The sequence below is a fragment of the Gopherus evgoodei genome, chromosome 3 (genome assembly GCF_007399415.2).
Source record: "Gopherus evgoodei ecotype Sinaloan lineage chromosome 3, rGopEvg1_v1.p, whole genome shotgun sequence".
Classification (NCBI taxonomy): domain Eukaryota; kingdom Metazoa; phylum Chordata; order Testudines; family Testudinidae; genus Gopherus; species Gopherus evgoodei.
In genome coordinates, this window is record NC_044324.1 from 13,908,727 (window position 1) to 13,928,660 (window position 19,934).

The 19,934-nt window shown below is 53.5% G+C and overlaps 1 protein-coding gene across 2 annotated transcripts; it reads left to right on the forward strand.

Annotated features, from left to right (window-relative positions):
- The first annotated feature begins 740 nt into the window (after nt 1-740).
- TRIM35 (tripartite motif containing 35) lies at nt 741-17,301 on the forward strand. 2 transcript variants are annotated; one of them, XM_030555124.1, is made up of 7 exons: nt 741-792; nt 2,217-2,655; nt 4,894-4,989; nt 6,569-6,799; nt 8,673-8,695; nt 9,568-9,689; nt 16,442-17,301. In XM_030555124.1, exons 1-7 carry the CDS (start codon nt 749-751, stop codon nt 17,005-17,007), a joined length of 1,521 nt encoding a protein of 506 aa, XP_030410984.1. In that variant the 5' UTR covers nt 741-748; the 3' UTR covers nt 17,008-17,301. The 2 variants fall into 2 exon arrangements, with proteins under 2 accessions (XP_030410984.1, XP_030410983.1); XM_030555123.1 differs by lacking the exon at nt 741-792 and adding an exon at nt 1,538-1,750.
- The last annotated feature ends 2,633 nt before the right edge of the window (nt 17,302-19,934 follow it).

Genomic DNA, 19,934 nt, shown 5'->3' on the forward strand with positions numbered 1-19,934 from the left:
TGTATCACAAGTCTCATGATGTTTGGGGCTTTTCTTAATGCCACAGCTCCTGGAGTCATGTGAGCACATGACAATCTCCGCTTTCATTTAAAAAATAGCAAATTAGCCCTTCCTGCTTGAAAATGGACCCCCTAAAGGTTAAAAATCTATAAGGCAAATAAAAAGAAACCCCCCCGTTTATTTTAAAATCTCATGATTTTGGGGGCCTGACTCACAATGTTTGAATGTATTGGGTCAGTAATACCTGCTGTTATGTGGGGGGTATGGAAGCACTTATCTTTACAGCCAAGCAAATAATTAATGGGGAATAATTTAGGCTGTGAATCCATCCCATTTCCTCTTCATCAATTCTCCACAAGAAGCTTACAGTGTACACAAATTTATCCCTATTTCGAAAATAATCACAGGGTAAGTTCAATAAGTAATTCCTGTTTAGGAATCAATTTGCTAGGGAGCGATGTGGCTAGCACAGGGCTGGGCAAACTACAGCCTGGGGGCCACATCCAGCTCTTCAGACATTGTAATTTGGCCCTCGGGTTCTCCCTGAGAAGCGGGGTCCAGGGCTTGCCCCACTCCATGTGTGCTGTGGCTCCGCACAGCAACCCCCCGGAAGCAGCCAGCACGTCCCCACTCCAGCTCCTACACATTGGGACAGCCAGGGGGCTTCGCACACCGCCCCTGCAGCTCTCATTGGCTGGGAACCACAGCCAATGGGAGCTGCAGGGGCAGCACCTGTGGAGGGGGCAGCATGCAGAGCTGCCTGGCCAGAGTGGGGAGGTGCCGCTGCTTCCGGTAAGCACTGCCTGGAGGCTGCACCCCTGACCCCCTCCCGCACCCCAACCCTGATCCCCCTCCCACCCTCTGAACCCCTCAGTCCAGCACAGAGCACCCTCCTGCACCCCCTACGCCACCCCAGCGCCCTCACCCCCACCCCCCAATTTCGTGAGCCTTCGGCAGGCCATACGATTTCCATACCCCGATGTGGCACTCAGGCCAAAAGGTTTGCCCACCCCTGGGCTAACATCTGCTTTGGCTCTCCGCAGCTGGGTGGGCTTTGTGTGAGCCTCAGCCCCGCGCCGTGCGTCCAGGCTGGTCGCGGGGCACTGACACCAGTCAGCCCCTGTAGCATGGATTTAGGTTGGTAACAGAGGGCTGGACAATCATTCACTTATTGCACTAATGAACCCAACTCCGCCCCCTCTCAGGGCCAGTGCAAAGGGCAACAAGACACAGGCTCAGGGACAGACTGGCCTAGAGCCCCCCCGGATCATAGTGCGGCAAGCCCCGTGGGGTCTCTCCGGGGATCTGCGCTGTGTGTAAACGGGTCTCAGCCCCCCCCCCGGGGGGGGCGTGGCGTGGCGTGCAGAGCTGCTGCAAAGCGAGGCCTGTTTCCCGCTTCCGAGCAATCTCCTTGTTCAGGCTTGGAAGAAAGCGACTCTCCTGTCTCATCCTCCGCCCCCTTCCGAGCCGCAGCCCGCCCCGCTCCCCGGCCGCACCCCGCACCCTGGCGTGGGCTGCGGGAGCCGCTCCCTAGCCCCAGAGGGGCCGGCCGGGGGTGGAGCCCGGCTCCAGCCCAGGGACATAAAAGGAAAGACCCGGCTCCAGCAGCTCTTCTCTGCCGGGGTCCGATCGCCCCAGCGATGCCCGGAGACTCCGCCCGGCCCCCGCGCAGGCAGCGCCGAGCCCGAGGCTGCTGCAAACGGTGCCTCCCGGCCTGGGCCCCTCCCGCCGCCGCCTGCTCCCAGCCCAGGTAAAACCCAGCCCGGCAAGGGGCGCTGGCCGCTCTGCAGCCGGGGCGGGCGCCTGGCAGCCGGCGCGGGGGCGGGCGTTACGCGGGGGCGGATCTTCCCGGACCCCCAGCTGGCAGGAGGGAGCGAGCCCCGGGCAGCAGCGGGGCAGAGACGGTCCGATCCCCGCCCCCGGGCAGCAGCGGGGCAGAGACGGTCCGATCCCCGCCCCCCAGCCCAGGGCAGCAGCGGGGCAGAGACGCTCCGATCCCCCCAGAGCAGCGGCCCCTTCCCGGCCGCGCCCACCACCGCGGCGCTGCGGCGGCTCCCACTGGCCTGACGCCGCGTCACTCAGCGCCGCCGGCCGGGCTGGGCTCGGCTTCTCCCCGCCGTGAGTCAGAAGCCGGGATCGCAGCAGCCGCGGCGGTTTTCGCAATCGGGGTGTTTCTCTCTGCGCCGGTTTGACTCCCCTTTCCCCGCTCCCGGCAGGGCCATGGAGACCGACGCCGCTTCTGCGGCCGCCTCCTCCCGCCCCGGCGCCGCCTTCAAAGAGGAGCTGCTCTGCCCCATCTGCTACGACCCCTTCCGCGAGGCCGTGACCCTGGGCTGCGGCCACAACTTCTGCCGGGCCTGCGTGAGCCGCTCGTGGGAGCACCAGCCCCGCCACGCGTGCCCCGTCTGCAAGGAGCTGGCCCCTCTGGGCGAGCTGCGGGTCAACCACACGCTCAACAACCTGGTGGAGATGCTCCTGCGGGAGGAGAGCCGGCGGGGCGCCCCGGCCGGGCCCGCCCTGTGCGCCCTGCACCGCGAGGAGGCCAAGCTCTTCTGCCACGATGACAAGGAGCTGGTGTGCGCCCTGTGCCAGAGCGCCAAGCAGCACCAGGGCCACAAGGTGCGGCCAGTGGCGGAGACAGCCAAGGACTACAGGGTGAGTGGCCGGGGGCGGTGTATGCCCCGAGCGACACACGGGCACAGACGTGCAGGAGATGCACGTGCGAGGGCTGGAGTGTGGTGATGGGGAGGGTCTGTGCACGGAGGCATGCGCCGGGCAGCGTGGACACCTGGCGTGCACGACGACCCTGCACTGCATGCACAAGGGATTTGCCCTCGGCGGGCACCCTTGGCCTGGGGGTGCACGCGTGGTATGGGTCTGGTTGTAGGTGGGATACAGGGATGTGCATGGCTGGAATACAGGGATGCACCCAATGGCACTTCCACAAGGGGAGTGGACTGCACCTCGGATCTCCCAGAGGGAGGTGTATCTCCCTGCGGGAACAGGATCCTCGGATGGGGGGTGTGCACAGAGCTTTCCCCCCCCCTTGCAGAATATCATGCATGTGCAGCCCCGCCTTACATGCTAACTGCCTGAGACTCCCAGCACTGGGATTTTGATGGCACTCCCCTTAATAACTAGTAGGAAGTAGGGGCAGCTGTAAGCAGGCAGCCGGCTGTCGCGTGACTGTGTTTGGGGGGGCAGGCCTGAGTGAAAGGCACCAGGTCTCTCTGCTCTTGCTCTATTTCCAAGGTACCCTGTCTGTAAGGATGCTGCTTCACTGCTCTGCCAGCCCCTCTCCTCTCTGCACTGCCTGGTTGCTGGGATGCATTGAAAAGCTGGCATGCCATGCGGCTTGCCTGCCCAGTCCCCTGGCAGGAGACCCAGGGCGGTCGCTTGCCCTGTTAGCAGTATGGCAGGAGCTGGAGAGAGCTCTGGAATGGGACAGCATGGGGTCTGGTCCGCACTGTCCCCAGTCTGGAGACCATTTGTGTGTCCTTGGATGGTGAATGGCCCTGTCTCAGCGATGATCCTGCCATGGCCCCACTCCTGGAGCAAGGGCAGTGAAGTGTGCTTAGCACCGGCATGGGGGAAGGACAAGATACTGTGGCAGAGCAGTGATGCTCCGAGCCTCTCCCCAGTCACGAGCCAGGGAACAGGGCAGCAGGGCCGATCTCCAGACAGTGGTTTTGCTCTTCCAGCCGGAAAAGGGAAATTGGAAATGCTGTCGTCACTGGCCGAGTGAGTCACTTGGGAGGGGGCTGTGCCTTAAATCAAACATGGCAGCAGCCATTGGGGCAGGCTCTGAAATCTGTTTATAACTCCGCCTGACAGTGCACAGGGGGGGGCGCATGGTCTAGTGGTTGAGACACAGCCCTGGCAGTCAGGCCTCCTGCGCTCTAATCCTAACCATGCTGTGAGCAGGCGTGAGTCACTCCCCCTCTCATTTAATGCTTCCTGCCTGCAAAACGGATAATCAGCATTGGGAATTTCCAGGCAGGATCAGGCCCATGGCCCCTTTAGCCCAGGGTCTTGTCTCGGACAGTGACCAGGACCAGATACTTCAGAGGAAGGGGCAAACCCCTGCAAGAGGCGTTCACTGGCTCCCCTGCCCCCAGGGGCAGTGTCTTAGGGGTTGTCTTACACGCTGAAGCAGGAGCGTTTAGATTCCTGAGAGTTGTGAGGCTAGACGGATGTTTGTAAGGCGTTTGGAGGTCCCCAGAGGGAAAGGGCTAGCGAAATGCAACTTGTTATTGTTAATGAGCTAAGTTCCCTCTAAGCCACGTGGCCACGCAGCAGGCTGTTATGCACCACACAGGCACTCAGAGCTGCGGTGAGGAGAGATGCCTCTCCCTGCTGGCATCCACCCAGCCCCGGCCTTGCCGTGGCTGGGAGAAAGGTGCTGTCTGCCCCAGCCCAGGTGCTGCTGCAGAGGGAGAGCTAGGGAGAGTCCTGTCTCCCTTTTGTAGCCCCAGGGCAGCCTGCACCCCAAACCCCTCAGCCCTACCCCAGAGCCTGTGCCCCTAGCCCTGAGCCCCTCATCCTTGGCCCTAGCCCAGAGCCTGCACCCACAGCCGGAGTTGTCGTCCTCCCGCACCTCAACCCTCTGCCCCAGCCCTGAGCCCCATCCCACACTCCAAACCCCTCGGCCTCACTCCTACCACATGTCATGAATCAGCTCCATATTGATGCACATGACAAAATTCATTCCACACATGCTTGGGGGAAAAAATAGAGGGGACAGTTCATGAGCTGGTGTGACTTCATGTGGGAGTGTGTATGTATATATAAAATAAATTACACACGTGTGTGTGTGTGTAAAAATAAAAGTGGTCCCTGACAGAGGCCTGCCATTGAGGAACGTGCTATATAAAGAGCATCTCCTTCTTGCAGGCCAAATGGAGGAACATGAAGAACTCCCTGCGGGACAAGGTGAAAGATTTCGGGGCAGTCCGGCGGTCGTATGAGTCAATCTCCAAGCACAACCAGGTAAAGAGCCAGTTTGAAGTGGGTTGGCGGATTGGACGGCCGAGGAGATAGTCCTGCAGGCACTGCAAAGGGGGTCTTAGCTGATCGCAAGCCTGCAGCTGGCGGCTGTGGGGCCCAATCCACAGGGAATTGGCTGCTGAGGCTTTCTCACTGCTGCCAGGTGGAGCTGGGTGGGGCTGAGCTGAGTCACGAGTTAGTTGGTGCCACAGCCCAGGGTCACCTATTCTCTCTGTGTGACCAGTGCCTGAGGCTGGGCCTTGTTTGAAAACGTCTCTCAATGGAGCCTTTCATCCCGCAGGATCCAAAGGTCCTTTGCAAACTGTACCTAGCAGATCCCACTCCCATGACAGAAATGCAGCCACCTCTGCAGTGGAACGCTGCCCCATCCCGTGCCAGCAATCCCACATAACGGCAGGAGTGTGGTGGGGAGGCAGGCTGGGGTCACAGGAGGGAGGCTGCTTTCCGTGCAGGAGACTGGTACTGGGTGGGAAATGCTGGCCGGTCTCTAGAGCTCTGGCCCACTGCTGGGAAACCCGAGGGACAATGCCTCTTCCTGGTGATGGCAGCCAGTGAGGTTCTGCTGGTGTCGAAAGGAACAAGCAATAGTGTGGCAGTCATCAGAGGGATGCCCTGGGGCTCAGGAGCTGGGTTCAGCTGCTGGTTCTGTCAGACTCTGGGGGAACTTAGTTAAGCCGTTTCAACACTTCTGCGTTCATTTCCCGTCAGCTCAACGGGCCTCCTGCCCTGTGCCCTATTTAGCAGAGCTGGTCAAAATAGCGCCCCCTCCCCCTTTTTGTTTCTCCAGGAAAAATGTCAGCTTGGGATGGAAAAAAATTAGATACTTTCATTTTGAATGGCAACGTTTTGATTTGGGCTTTCAACTCCCTTCCCCCTGTTTTGGGTTTTCAGCTCTCCCCCTCCTCACTGCGTCCCCGTTCCTCCCCATCCCTCCCAGCACTTCCTCTTCTCCCCCCCCCCACCGCCTAACAGCTGTGGGGCAATGCTTAGGACTTTCTGGGAGGAGCGGGGACACAGTTTGCTCAAGGGAGGGGGAGAAGGTGGAGAAGAGGCGGGGCAGGGGTGGGGGCTTTGGGGAAGGGGGTGGAATGGAGGTAGGAATGGGGCAGGCACTTTGGGGAAGGGGTGGAATGCAGGTGGGGTGAGGGCAGGGTGGGGGTCGAGCACCCACCAGGCAGCAGGGAAGTCGGTCCCTGTGCCCGAAATCCAAAATGTTTTCCATCCAGGAAACACAAACTCACATTTTTGCTTTCAGTTTTTTTAATTGAAAAATCAGCCTCAGATGGGTTTTGTGCTACCAAGATTTGGACACAACAGACTTTTTTTAATGAAAAAGTCATTGGACAAACTCTGAGCAGTCTTTTTAAATTGCAAACTCCTTGGGGCAGGGCTCCCCAGCTACGTGCCACTGCCATACAAATAACATTCTTCCCTTCCTGTCCTAGAGTGGGGTCCTGTCGCCCTGTGGGTCGCTGTTGGGTGCAGGGACCCCTTGGGGGTGGGAAGGGTCAGGGCTAAGTTGGATTGCTGCTATGGTCCTGCCCTTCCTCCTGCCGGGCAGGTGGAGGTCGCCAGGCTGGAGGATCAGATCAGAAAGGAGTTTGAGAAGCTGCACGAGTTCCTGCGGGGCGAGGAGAAGGCCGTGCTGGCGGAGCTACACGAGGAGGCTCGGCACAAGCAGGGCCTGATCGAGGGCAAGATCAAGAAGCTGTCGGAGGACAGCGATGCCCTGCTGCACGAGGTCAACCAGCTGCAGGCTGAGCTGACAGAGGACGACATCTCCTTCCTCAAGGTAATGCCACCCTCCTCCCTATGCCTGCAGTGCTCACCTTGGCCCCCCTGACTCAGATGGGGGAGTTGTGCGTTGGGGGAGTGGTCAAATTACATCCTAGCTCCGCCCACTGTCAAAGCTCCACCCACATCCCAGGGGAGCTGGAGGTTTCTGCTCAAATGATCATCAGTGCACTGGTTAACACATGGCCATCGTTGGTCTTCTTCAGCTATAGCTAATGCAGCCGCCTGCCTCTCCTAGGACCAGATAACCACAGGATTCCAGAGCCGCTGGGGGCCACTGTGTGGGAGCCTTTACCCCCCAGAGAAGTAACAGAGGATCTAGAGACCAAAGCAGGACATAAGCTGCAATCTGTCTGGGAACAATAATCTGAAACGGCGCTTACCAGGGCAAGGGCGGGGCAGGGAGACCTCTCGCTGAGGTGAGGTGGCAGTGAGTTTGGGTTTGCTGGGCAGAAGCCTCTCATAGTAAGGAGCGGTGGGTCCCTCTCCATGTGGCTCTGGGTAGCCAGCATCCATTCCGAGCACGGCTCCACCAAGGACGCTGGTGCATCTGAGAGGGTTTGGACACATGATGCCGAGAGCCACAAAGGACCAAGGGCTTGGGGGGAGTGGGGGGCTTGACCTGCAGCGAGCGAGAGGGTTCCCAGAGCTAGATACATGCAGCTCGGCTAAGGGGCATAAAACCTGTGATCCAGTCCCCTCTCCTTCCCCACCAGGTGGGGTAAGCTGGCCTAGCACCATGGACTTCAGTGGTGCCCCCCGATTGACAGCAGCTGAGGATCTGTCCCTGTATTTGAAGGGTGTAATCGCATGGGCTGAAAGCAAACCCATTAGGGCTGGTCTGCACTAGAATGAGAGTGACCCAGCTTTGTCGCTCGGGGTGAGAAAAATCCCCCACCCAAGTGACGGCGGTAAGCCAGCCCAAGTCCTGTGTGGACAGCGCTGAGCTGATGGAAGAATTCGTCCATGGACCTCACTACCACCTCTTTGCGAGCTGGATCGCCTGCACCAATGGGAGAACCCCCAAGTGTTTACACTGAAGCTGCAGCTGCGCTGCTGGAGTGGGTCATGTGTAGACAAGCATAGGCACCGACTTCCATTGTTCCCGGCTGCTCGATCCCGCCCCTGCACCACCCCCATTCCATCTTTTCCCCAAAGTCCATGCTCCTTTCCTGCCCCCCTGTCCACCTGCTTCCTCAAGTCCCCGCCCCAGCCCCGCCTCTTCTCCGCCTCCTCCCCTGAGCGTGCTGTGTTCCTGCTCCTCCCCACTCCCTCCTGGAAAGTCCTGAGTGCTGCCAAACTGTCTGGCGGCAGGACGTGCTGGGAGGTAGGCGTAGGAGCAGGAACGTGGCGTGCTGGGGGGGGGGAGGAGGTGATGGGTGGCGGGGGATTGAGGGGAGCTTGGCTGCCAGTGGTTGCAGAGCATCCACTGTTTTTTCCCCATGGGTGCTCCAGTCCCAGAGCACCCACAGAGTCGATGCCTATGTAGACAAGCCCTTAGTGTGCTACAGAAGGGACTGGGAGGGAAGGGAATGGGATGCAGCCAGGAAAGGAGACCTTGCCTGTCTCCTGCCTCTTCCGGGCTCTGTGGGCAAAACAATCATGTGTTCAATGTAAATTCTCTCTGAAACTTGCTCAGAAGCATGTGGCTTTGTTGTTGGGGGGTTGCACTCTGGATTGCCCCAAACCTGGGCATGAAAATAGCAACCCCTCCCCATTTCTCCCCCCCTCCCCCCCCCGATTGTGCAGTCAGATGCTCCAGTGCATAACTGGTCTCCAGGGCACATTTCTGCCCACCCAACGTCAGTTCCTTTGATAGTTATAAAAGCACCTTGTGCGGGTTTAACATGCAACGTTTCTCTCTCTTTCAGAAACACAAGAACCGCAAGCGCAGGTAGGTTCCTGAGCGTTTGAAATCCTGAATGTGCAGCCAGGGTTTATTGGCTCAAAGATGGCCCTCTTACATCAAGTCCCGCAGCGTTACCAATCCCAAGTGCAATGGCTTTGTCCATGACACAGACCTCACCTCGAAACCTTCCTGCAGGGGTACATGAAAATGCTGCAGGATACATATGGCTGCGGTTGCGAATAGGTGGAGGTGGTACTTTGGTAGAGATCCTTGTTTTGGAGGGTGCAGAGTACCAGCAATTCCTGGTGCCAAGCAGCTCTGATGATTCAGCTCGTGATCCCTCAGGTCCCAGAGCAATTTACAAATCTCACGTGGTAAAAATGAGCCTGAGATCTGAAATCGGGGTTGAAACCATTCTAATCTCACCCGCCAAAGCTCCACGTTGGGCCCTGAAGGTCTGGTCCAGGACTAATCTCCAGTATCCGAGGCAGGAATTGCAGCTCCACTCCCCTGCCCCCCCGGGAATGACCCTAGGCAGCTGTTCAGGCCTGGAAATGAAGGGCCTCTGTCTCCAAATTAACAAAAGGACAGTTGCAGACAGGCTGTAACCACCCAAGCTGGAATCTAACCAGGGAAAGTGCTGTGGAATTCCTGAGGATTTGGTTTCAAGGCCTCGTTTGAAAGACACCCCTATCCCTCAGCACAGTACCCCGTAGTCTCATGCTGGGCTGACCCTGAGAACAGAGGGCTGTCCTGATTCAGCAGTGCCTTGGAGATCTCCATCCCTGGCCTGGGATGTTGGACTGTGGCTGTCAGAACAGAACCTCCTCCCCGACTTAAGCAATCCTTTTCAGTAACCCCTTGGAACATGGCCTCTTCCAACCAGTTCCATGTAACCTTCTCCCGCATCTCCACAGAATTGCCTGCACGGCAGAGGAGCCAGAAGCCATCCAGCCAGGAATGCTGGTTGATGTCCCCAAGTTCCTGGGGTCCCTGCAATATGATGTGTGGAAAAAGATGCTGGACATCATTACAGTAGGTAAGGCAGTGCGGACACGGGGCAATGAGTGGGATGGGCGAGTGGTGGCTAATGCACCGGGTAACTTAGAGCAGTGGTCTCCAAACTTTTTTGATCACGCACTCATCGGTAAAAAATTTTTGAGCATGCACCCCCTGCTCCGAACTGTCAAACTGCTGAAGGGGAAAAATAAAATCGGCACTGCTCCGGCAGCGCTCCTCCTGCCACGCACCCCAAAGGATCCTTTTGCACACACCCTGGGATGCACGCACCCCACTTTGGAGATCACTGATTCAGAGCCACAGGGCTGCTCAGACCTCCAGGCTGGGAGCACCATGGAGCTTTGCGTGCCTTCAAAGCTACTGGGGCTGGTCCACCTAGAGGCTAACAGCCTACTGCTGCGAATGCACTTACTCGTTTCGCTCAGGTGGTAGAGGCCTGTGGCATTGAAGGCTGTGGGTTCAAACCCTGCTGATGACCTGGATGTGGGGTTGTTACGCTGGCACATGGAACTCAGGCTGGTTTGTGTCTTAGGACGCAGACAAAGAGCCTGACCAAACCTGCTGGCTGGGAGCTATAACGGATTCCTCCTCTGTCCCCAATCTGCAGAGAATAACACACCCTGAACAGCAGGTTACAGGTAGCAGCCATAGGTGCTGCATAAACAGACTCCAGATGCTGCTAAACTGAACTGTAAACTGGTGGAGAAGACAGCTCGACTCTCCGCTCTTACATTTGAGCTAGAGAGGCAGTCCCATCTCGAGACTTACACACACGCAGATCCTCATTTTATCCACGAGAGGGCAGTGGGACACACAATGACCACACTGTATCATACCAATGGTCCATCTAGCCCAGTATCCTGTCTTCTGATAGTGGCTGGTGCCAGATGCTTCAGAGGGAATTAACAGAACAAGGTTTTCTCTCTAGTGATCAATCCACCTTTGGCCAGTTCCAGCTTCTGGCCCTTAGAGGCTTAGGGACACCCAGGGCATGGTGGTGTGCCCCTGACCATCTTGGCTAATAGCCATTGATGGACCAATTCTCCACAAGAACTTATCTAGTTCGTTTTTTGGTTGTGTGTTTTTTTTTTTTTTGAACCCTGTTAGTCTTGGCCTTTACAACATCCCCTGGCAACCAGTTCCACAGGTTAACTGTGCGTTGTGTGAAGAAATACTTCCTCTGTTTCTTTTAAACCTGCTGCCTATTAATGTCATTGGGTGACCCCTGGTTCTTGTGTATTATGAGGAGGAGTAAATAACACTCACTTTCTCCACATCAGTCATGATTTTATAGACCTCTCTCATATCCCTCCTTACTCATCTTTTTCTAGGCTGAACAGTCCCAGTCTCTTTAATCTCCTTATTTGTTGCTCTTCTCTGTACTTTTTCCAATTCCAATATATTTTTTGAGATGGGTCGACCGATCTGCATGCAGTATTCAAGGTGTGGGCGTACTGTGCATTTATATAGTGGCAGCATGATATTATGAGTCTTATCTGTCCCTTTCCTAATGATTCCTAACATTCTGTTCACTTTTTTTGACTGCTGCTGCATATTGAGTGGATGCTTTTCAGAGAACTATCCAGGATGACTTAAAAACCTTTCTTGAATGGTAACAGCTAATTTACATTCCATCAGTTTGTGTGTATAGTTGGGATTATTTTTTCCAATGGGCATTTATCAACACTGCATTTCATCTGTTTTGTTGCCAGTCGCTCAGTTTAGTGAGATCCCGTTGTAACTCTTCGCAGTCAGCTTTGGACTTAACTCTGTCCTGAGTAATTTTGTATCATCTGCAAACTTTGCCACCTGTTTACCCCTTGTTCCAGATCATTTATGAATATGTTGAACAGCACTGGTCCCAGAACAGATCCTACTTTCTGAAAGTCCAAGTACACTATATCCACTGGATCACCCTTGTCCACATGTTTACTGACACTCACAAAGAATTCTAATAGATTGGTGAGGCATGATTTCCCTTTACAAAAGCAGTGTTGACTCTTCCATCAAAAATCATGTTCATCTCTGTGTCGGCATGACCTCCTCTATTCTTTACTCTAGTTTCAGCCAATTTGTGTGGTACTGAAGTTAGGCTCACTGGCATATAATTGCCAAGATCACTTCTGGAGCCTTTTTTTTTTTTAATAGCATTACATTAGCTACCCTCCAGTTATCTGAAGCTGACTGATTTAAGCGATAGGTTAAATACCATAGAGAATAGTTCTGCAGTTTCATATTTGAGTTCATTCAGAAATCTTGGGTGATACCATCTGGTCCTGGTGACTTATAACTGATGTATTGATTTGTTCCAAAACCTCCTCTATTGACACCTCCATCTGGGACAGTTCCTCAGATCTGTCACCTAAAAAGAATGGCTCGGGTGTGGGATTGTCCCTCACATTCTCTGCACTGGTCTTGTCTTCCTTGAGTGCTCCTTTAGCATTTCAGTCGTTCAGTGGCCCCACTGGTTGTTTGGCAAGCTTCCTGCTTCTGATGTACTTAGCATTTTTGCTGTTTAGTTTGACAAGAACTAGCAAAAGACACATTCTTTTTTTTTGGCCTATCTAATTATATTTGACTTGCCAGAGTTTATGCTCCTTTCTGTTTTCCTCAGCTGGGATTTGTCAAGGCTGATTCCCCACTCTGGCACTTCAAGCACAGAAGGGGAGAGCCCCCAAGTATTCTAAAAATTTAAATACAGCAAAAATCCAATCCTGTCCTTTAAAAAGGTAAATTTTATTAAAACAAAAAGAAAATACATTTGGAACTTGGGCTTTTGCTAGACTTTTAAAAGAGCAATTCCAAAAATTAAGCATCCAAACTAGCTTTCTTGGGGGTTCAGCTTAAAGCAAACAAAAGCATCTGGGGTTAGCACGGAGGAGTCAGCAAGCCTTGCAGTAAATAAAATAAATCAACCTAATCCCATCTATCTAAACATTCCTGGTCCCAATGAATCCTTCTAGTTATGGATGATGAATTTTCATACCTGGTCCAAACTTCACCCAGCATTCCAGCTGCTCCCGTCTCTCCAGCCCAGAGAGAACAGCAGAGAGACAAAAGAGAAGCTTTTTTCCCATTTGAAAAAGTTCTAGCCTTCCATTGGCTCTTTTGGTCAGGTGCCCACTCCCTTCCTTTTACCTGCAGGATTTTTTAGCCCTTTACAGATAAAGCAATCAGCCATCAAGAGGGACTTTATAGCTGGTTGGGTGTCCATAAAAGGGAGTCCCCTCCCCTCCCTTTGTTTATCACAGGATTTGACTTCCAATTGTTGAAGGATCCCTTTTTGCTTCTAACCTCCTTTTCTACTCTGTTTAGCCATGGTGGCATTTTAATTTTTTTGGTCCTCTCATTAGTTTCGTGTGGTGTAGTTTGTTTGGTGGCTTTGAAGTTTCCATGTGGCTTGCAGGCATTTCACTCTTGTGGCTGTGCCTTTTAATTTCTAACTAGCTTCCTCATGTTTGTCTAGTTCCCCTTTTGGGAGTTAAATGCTTCTGTGGTCTTTTCAACCCCACAAGGCTGTTTAAATGTAATTACATTATGGTTGCTATCACTTCATGGTTCAGCTGTATCTGTCTTGCACCAGACCCTGTGCACCACTTAGCACTAAATCAAGAATTGCCTCTCCCCTTGCGATTTTCCAGGACTAACCGCTTCCAGAAACAATTTCTACACACTATCAAGAACTGCATCTTTGCATCTTCTCCTGAGGTGACATGTACCCAGTCAATATGGGGATAATTGAAATCCTCCATTATTGGGTTTTTCTGGTTTTTGTTTTTGTTGTAGCCACTCTAATCTCCCTGAGTATTTCACAAGCACTGCCCCATCCTGCTTCGGTGTCAGTCGTATATTCCTACTGCTAGACTCTTAGAAATTCCATGTTTGAATAATAATCTGTAGAGTGTGTGGTACTGTTTTCTTTCACATGGTAGATTCTTTCACCTACAGTGCCACCCACATCAACGTGACCTACTCTGTCATTCCTATGTCAGATACTAGTGATGGTGTCTCTGTCCCTCTCCCCCAGCCAATGGGAGCTGTGAGGGGCATTGCCTGCAGCAGACATTGCCAGCAGCGGGGCTGCCTGCGTCTGTCCTCCACAGGCTGCAGTGGGGAGGTTTTTGGACTGAAGACAGCTGGGACTTTGAGACTCCTGCTATATATTTTGTACCCTAGTATGTCCATGTTGAATAGAATAACATTATTCCACCAAATTTCTGCGATGCTGCTTATATCAGTATCCTCCTTTAATACCAGGCCCTCAAGTTCACTCATTTTAGGATTTAGACCTCTTGTGTTTGTATACAAGCACTTATAACATTTGTCAATATTTAGTTGTCGGCCTTTATGTGATGTAATTGAATGGGACTTTCCTTTTGACTGTTTCTCTTCTGTTCCTACCAGTATTGTCATCTTCTCCCTTTATATCCTAATCAAGAAGAGAAGAATAGCCTTTAATAAATCCTCCCCTAAGAGTGGCGGCTGTTGGCTTCCCCCAGCCCTAAGTTTAAAAACTCCCCTGACTTTTTTTTTTTTTTTTTAAATTTTATATGCCAGAAATCTGGGTCCATTTTGACTTAGGCAAAGCCCATCCCTCCTGTATTAGATCCTTCCATCCCTAAACCTGAATCCCTCCTCCAAACACCATCGTTTCATCCACCCACGAGGCTCTGCACTTCGGCCTGTCTAACTGGCCCTGTGCGTGGATCTGGAAGCACTTCAGAGTGATCCATGGAGGTCCTGGACTTGACTCTCTTACCCAGTTCACCCATCCTTGCATCTATCAGTCCATCTCAGAGAGGCTTCCTTCTCTGTGCACAGCAGCTTATCTCTGCCTTTTACTGAGTATATTGGGGGTGTGATGTGTGGGGCTCAGAACCAGCATAGGAGGTGGAGATGCTGTGGATTTGACAGGTGCAATGGCAGAGATGGAGGGACAGGCTAGGGATGCTCTAGGCTAGCCAGGGGTGCTGCAGCTGAAGAGGAAATGGGATAACCACAGGGTTATATCAGGGGTTTCCACCAGGGGGTGCTGCTGGGGACCAAGATGTATTGGCAAAGCTCATCAGCGGGTTTAGGCCTGCAGTGGCAGGGGCTGAGCTGGGGATGCCCAAACAGAGCCTTGGGGTGGGGGACCTTGCCCACAACTTCAAGCTCCAGTCCAATCTTGCTTTGGCACGTAAGAGGTTAACTGTACGTGGCTGGTTTTGCACACTGCACCCATGCTCCTGTCATGATAACCAGGTGAGGAGCCTGCCAGTCATGGTGAATTTGGGCTTGGAGGGGCAAGGCCCCTGCTCATTTCCCCCCCCCCCCGGCCGCACACAGGATAGCGCTGGGTGCAGGAGGGGGCCGTCGGGCCAATTCATGCCCTGCAACGAGCTGGTGGCAGCAAGCGATCCGAGCGGAGAGAGGGGAGACAGCTCCTGTTAGCACAGTAGGATCAGATTGTCTGGGAAAGGGGGGTGAATAGCCAGAGCCGGCTGGAGTCCAGTCACAGCAGGGATGATGGTGTCGGGGTGGTGATGTGGGGGTTGATAAGAGCATGTAAAAATCCCTACGGGCCAGATTCATCCTGGGTGTAACCCGCTGACTCCAGGAGTCACACTGGGGTAGAGAACACTCTGCAGCTGGGGAGAGGCCCCTGGGCAAGGCTTGTCAAGTGCCAACACCACGTTGCCCACGCTGTCTGGGATGTGGTGGGTGACGATTCCAGCCCCAGAAACATTGAGTTCAGTGCAGCTCCAAGTTCACCCGGCGGGACTCAAACGGGACCTCCCAGGGGTCTGGTCACACTGGCCATGGGCTGTAACCTTCCTGAGAAACAGCCATTGCTCTCCACAGGTGACATTGGCATAGCGGGTAACTCTCCAGCAGCGCCGATGGTGCGCGGACCTCTCTGCAGGGGGGAGGGCCCAACACTTGTCCAGTTTCTAAAACAAAAATGATGGCCATTTCCATGCCCCAAATGGGTAAAACAAAATTAAGGCGAAGACTGTGTTGCCATTTGAAACACTAAATAGGAAAAAACCACAGAGGTCGGGGATGGGGGTAGAGGGGGTCTTATTTGGACAGGCCCTAGAAATCTTATCACTGGCATGGGTTTAGAGCCGGAAAGGAGGGAGGGCGTGAAGATGGCCTCTGACTAAGGCAGTGCTCTGGGACTTGGGGATCGGGTGATATTCTCAGCTCTGCTATGGACTTCCCGCGTGACTGGGCTGTGTCCCTTCCAGCTGTCCGGCTCGGCTGGGAAACGAGGCAGGGAACCCTGTAGTAATGCTCTGAGGTGCTAGGGAGATCAGACGTACTTAGGTGGGAGCGTTCCCTGCTGGGTGTAGACGTGGCAAATACTTCCATTGCCATAATGCCTGGCTGCCCACAGCAGTGCCGTGCTAGGGGCTGTACAAACGCCCAGCCAAGGAGAGCCCCCACCCCAAAGGCCTGACAATCTTAAAGACAGACTGGAGAGCCGGAGTTGTGCAGACAATAGGAGGTGTGTGGTGCCCAGCCAGTTGGGAGCAGCACAAACCATCTGGCACCTGGTGTTCCCTGGGGACACGCCAGCAGGGTTGCTCTGAGGAGGGACTTGAAGGTGTGTTGGTGGGGGTTACGAGTCTGGACTGAGGCTTTCCCCAGACACAAGGGGTGGGCTGGGGGAGAAGTTGGGTGGTGGAGGCTGGCAGGTGGGGTGTTTGCCCTGGGCTGTACCTCACACCAGCAGTTGCTAGCTCCAAAGGCCGCTCTTGGCACCTGACAAATCTCCTTTCTCAGTTCCCTTCAGCTTTGACCCCAACTCTGCCGCGGGCTGGCTCTCCGTCTCCAGCAACCTCACCAGCATCACCAATGGCAGCTACAAGCTACTGGTGGACAACCCGGAGCGCTTCTCCTCAGCCCCCTGCATCCTGGGCTCCCGGGGCTTCTCCAAGGGCTCCCACGCCTGGGAGGTGGACCTGGGCGGGCTCACGAACTGGCGCGTGGGTGTGGCCAAGGAGCGTGGCAGCCGCCGGTGGAACTTCCACCACGATGCCCGCTCGGGCTTCTGGTACATCTACCGCCTGCAGGGTGTGGACAGCGAGATGTGCCGGGCCTCCAACTCAGCCAGGTCAGAGACGGTGCTCCGGGACCTCAAGCGGATCCGGGTGGAACTGGATTGCGACGAGGGCGAGCTCTCCTTCTACGACGCCGACCAGAATAGCCACATCTACACCTTCCATGAGCAGTTCAGTGGCGAGGTTTTCCCCTATTTCTACGTGGGCAACCCAAAGCCTGATACGCCACCTGGGTCCCTCAGGATCTGCCCTCTGCGTGTCCTGATCAAGGAGGAGCTTCCACTTTAGGCTGCTCAACACAACCAGTTAAGGTTCCCCTCCTGGCTTGCCCCTTTCCCATCTTCCAAGAGCCTTTCTTCCATCAGGCTGTCCATCAGGCTGTCCTCCAGTGGACTAACCCCTTCAGGCCCCTGGTTTCTTGCTTGGGGTTTCTCACGGGAAGCTGTTACTGGGGGGGGGTTTATTTTCTACTGTTTGCCTCCATAACAGATGGTGGCTTTTTTTTTCCCCTTTTTAATAAACCTCCGTGGTGGCAGAACACAGCCGTGGTCTCATGTGGATTGTGTTTTGGGTCACAAATTCCAAGCGTCTCCGTACGAATTTTCGTCAAAGGTTCAGTTAGCTGCCGAACCCCCTCCCCCTCCTTTTTTGGAGAAAAAAAATCACTGCTGAGTTGGGCAAGCATTTCCTTTACAGGCTGAGCCTGTGGAACTCATGGTCACATGATGCTGAGGCCAAGAGCTTCTCAGGCTTCAAAAAATGGGCGTGGGCCTGTGGCTCATGAGACTGTTCTGTTATAAAACTCCTCCTGCCCCAGCACATAAACCAGCTACCAGAGGGCAGGGTAGCAAGTACTCAAGAAACTCCCTCTGCCATGCGGGAATTTCAGAATTACCCCTGCATAAGGTTTCTTGCACTTCCTCCTTGAGTATCTAGTGTAGACCACGGGTGAGACAAGATCCTGCACTAACTAGACCGCTGGTCCATTACAGTGCAATGTACAGAGCCTCCTCTTCACTCTCTCCCTTGGCTGCTATAAAAATAACCCCTAGCTCTCGCACGGAGAGTTTCATGAGTTTGAAAAACAAAAGGGCTGTAGCTGTTTTTCCGATATGAAAATGGGGGCACTGAGAGCTTCAGGGGAATGGTCATAACCTTCAAAGCCTCTTTGTCCAAGGTAATAGGCTCCAATTCAGGCCAAGTCAATAGAGCTCAGCAGCAGGTCCTGTGTTCTGGTTGTGCAGCCGCAGGGAAATGAGCGAATGTTCCTGATCACAGACTCCTGCATCTCACAGTGGGCAGCTTGAGTAGCCAGGAGCTCTGAACTCCCCTTGTCCATCCTCTTCACAGTGAGAATAATCCCTGACTGAGTAGCATCAACGAGTGATCAACTTTGCACCTTTTCTTTAGTGTTAACTTCTGAGTAACCCGTCATCTCCCTGGCCCCAACTGCTCTGTGTCCTAAATGACTGGATACCTCCACCTAGGCTGACATGAGGCCATCTAATAAAAGCATTTTTCCTCAGTGGATCTTAAAGCACTTCACAGAGGAGGTCCATGTTGCCTCCATTTTACAGATCTGGAAGCTGAGGCACAGAGGTGACTTTGACTTGCACCCAGTGGCAGGGCCGGGAATAGGACACAGGTCTCCAGAGGTCTCCACTAGCCTGTGCTCCCCAGAGTTGTCTTCTGTGGATGAGAGAGAAAGTAAAACCGCACCTAACCCACCTGGCTACTGACAGTTGTGGCTGTGCAGAACGTGACTGAATCCAAAAGATTGGGAGATTCCTCAAACTGGCTCTGTTGGCCGTAAGCCAAACCTGATCTGCATGGCAGGGCTTTGGCATGTTTTCAACCCAAAGTGCCCCAGCCAGACTCTGCCTAGACACTTCCCATTTTTATATAAAGTGTAAAATTCAACTCACCCTTAATCACAGAGCTCCGGCCAGGACTTCCACAACCCGCGATGTCTTGTGTCCTGCACGACTCTGGTGTTTCATCTGAGCATGTTCGATCCTTGTGCTGTAGCAGGGAGCACAGGTGTACAAAACGCAGACCCAGATGCTTCTAGGCGCTGGACAGCCCAGATGTGTAAGAAGGACCTGGGACTGAGAAGAGTGGCTTTTCACCCCTTCCTTGTCGAACCTCAGAGAATTCTGATGGACTGTTAACTTTTGGAGCCTGTGGTTCTGAGTCTGACCTCCCACAGGCTTTAGATTGGTGTAACCCTGTTGCTTTCATTGGAGTTATTCCTGGTTTCCCCCCAGGGTACCTGAGATCAGAATCATGCCCTCTGTATAAGAGGGTAATGTGAACTGTATTAAATCAAAGATATGAGAGGAATGTGCCCAAGATTTATGGTGACCAGATGTCCTGATTTTATAGAGACAGTCCTGATTTTTGCGTCTTTTTCTTATATAGGCTCTGTCATAACATTTTCCCCAGATCTGGACCTTAGCGTCAAAAATATGGGTGTTAGCATGAAAACCTCCAAGCTTAGTTACCAGCTTGGACCTGGTAAAGCTGCCACCAGCCAGGAATCTATACAGTGCCTAGCTCACTGTGGTCTCCCCAAAATCTTCCCTGGGGGACCCCCAGACTCAGACTTCTTGAGTCTCACAACAAAGGGGAATAAACCATTTCCCTTCCAGGCGTTTCCTCCCTGGGTTCCTGGAGAGATATACAGAAGCAAGCTCCGTGAATCTAAACAGAGGGACTCCACCCTCCCTGTTTCCAGTCCTGGAAAACACAAGTACTTCCCCCCCCTCACCCAGAGGGTATGCAAAGTCAGGCTTAGTAAATCTAACACAAAGAGATTTTCCCCCTGACTTCTTCCTCCCACCAATTCCCTGGTGAGCTGCAGACTCAGTTCCCTGGAGTCCCCACTAAAGAAAAACTCCAACAGGTCTTAAAAAGAAAGCTTTATATAAAAAGAAAGAAAAGGACATAAAAATGGTCTCTCTGTATTAAGGTGACAAATACAGGGTCATTTGCTTAAAAGAAAAAAAATGAATAAACAGCCTTATCCAAAAAGAATACAATTTAACACATTCCAGCAACTACACACATGTAAATACAAAAGAAAACAATATAAACCTATTGTCTTACTATTTTGTACCTACAACTTGGAAACAGAAGATTAGAAAGCCAGGAGACAGAATGTCTATCAGGGACGGTCTAGACAATATTTGGTCCTGCCATGAGGGCAGGGGACT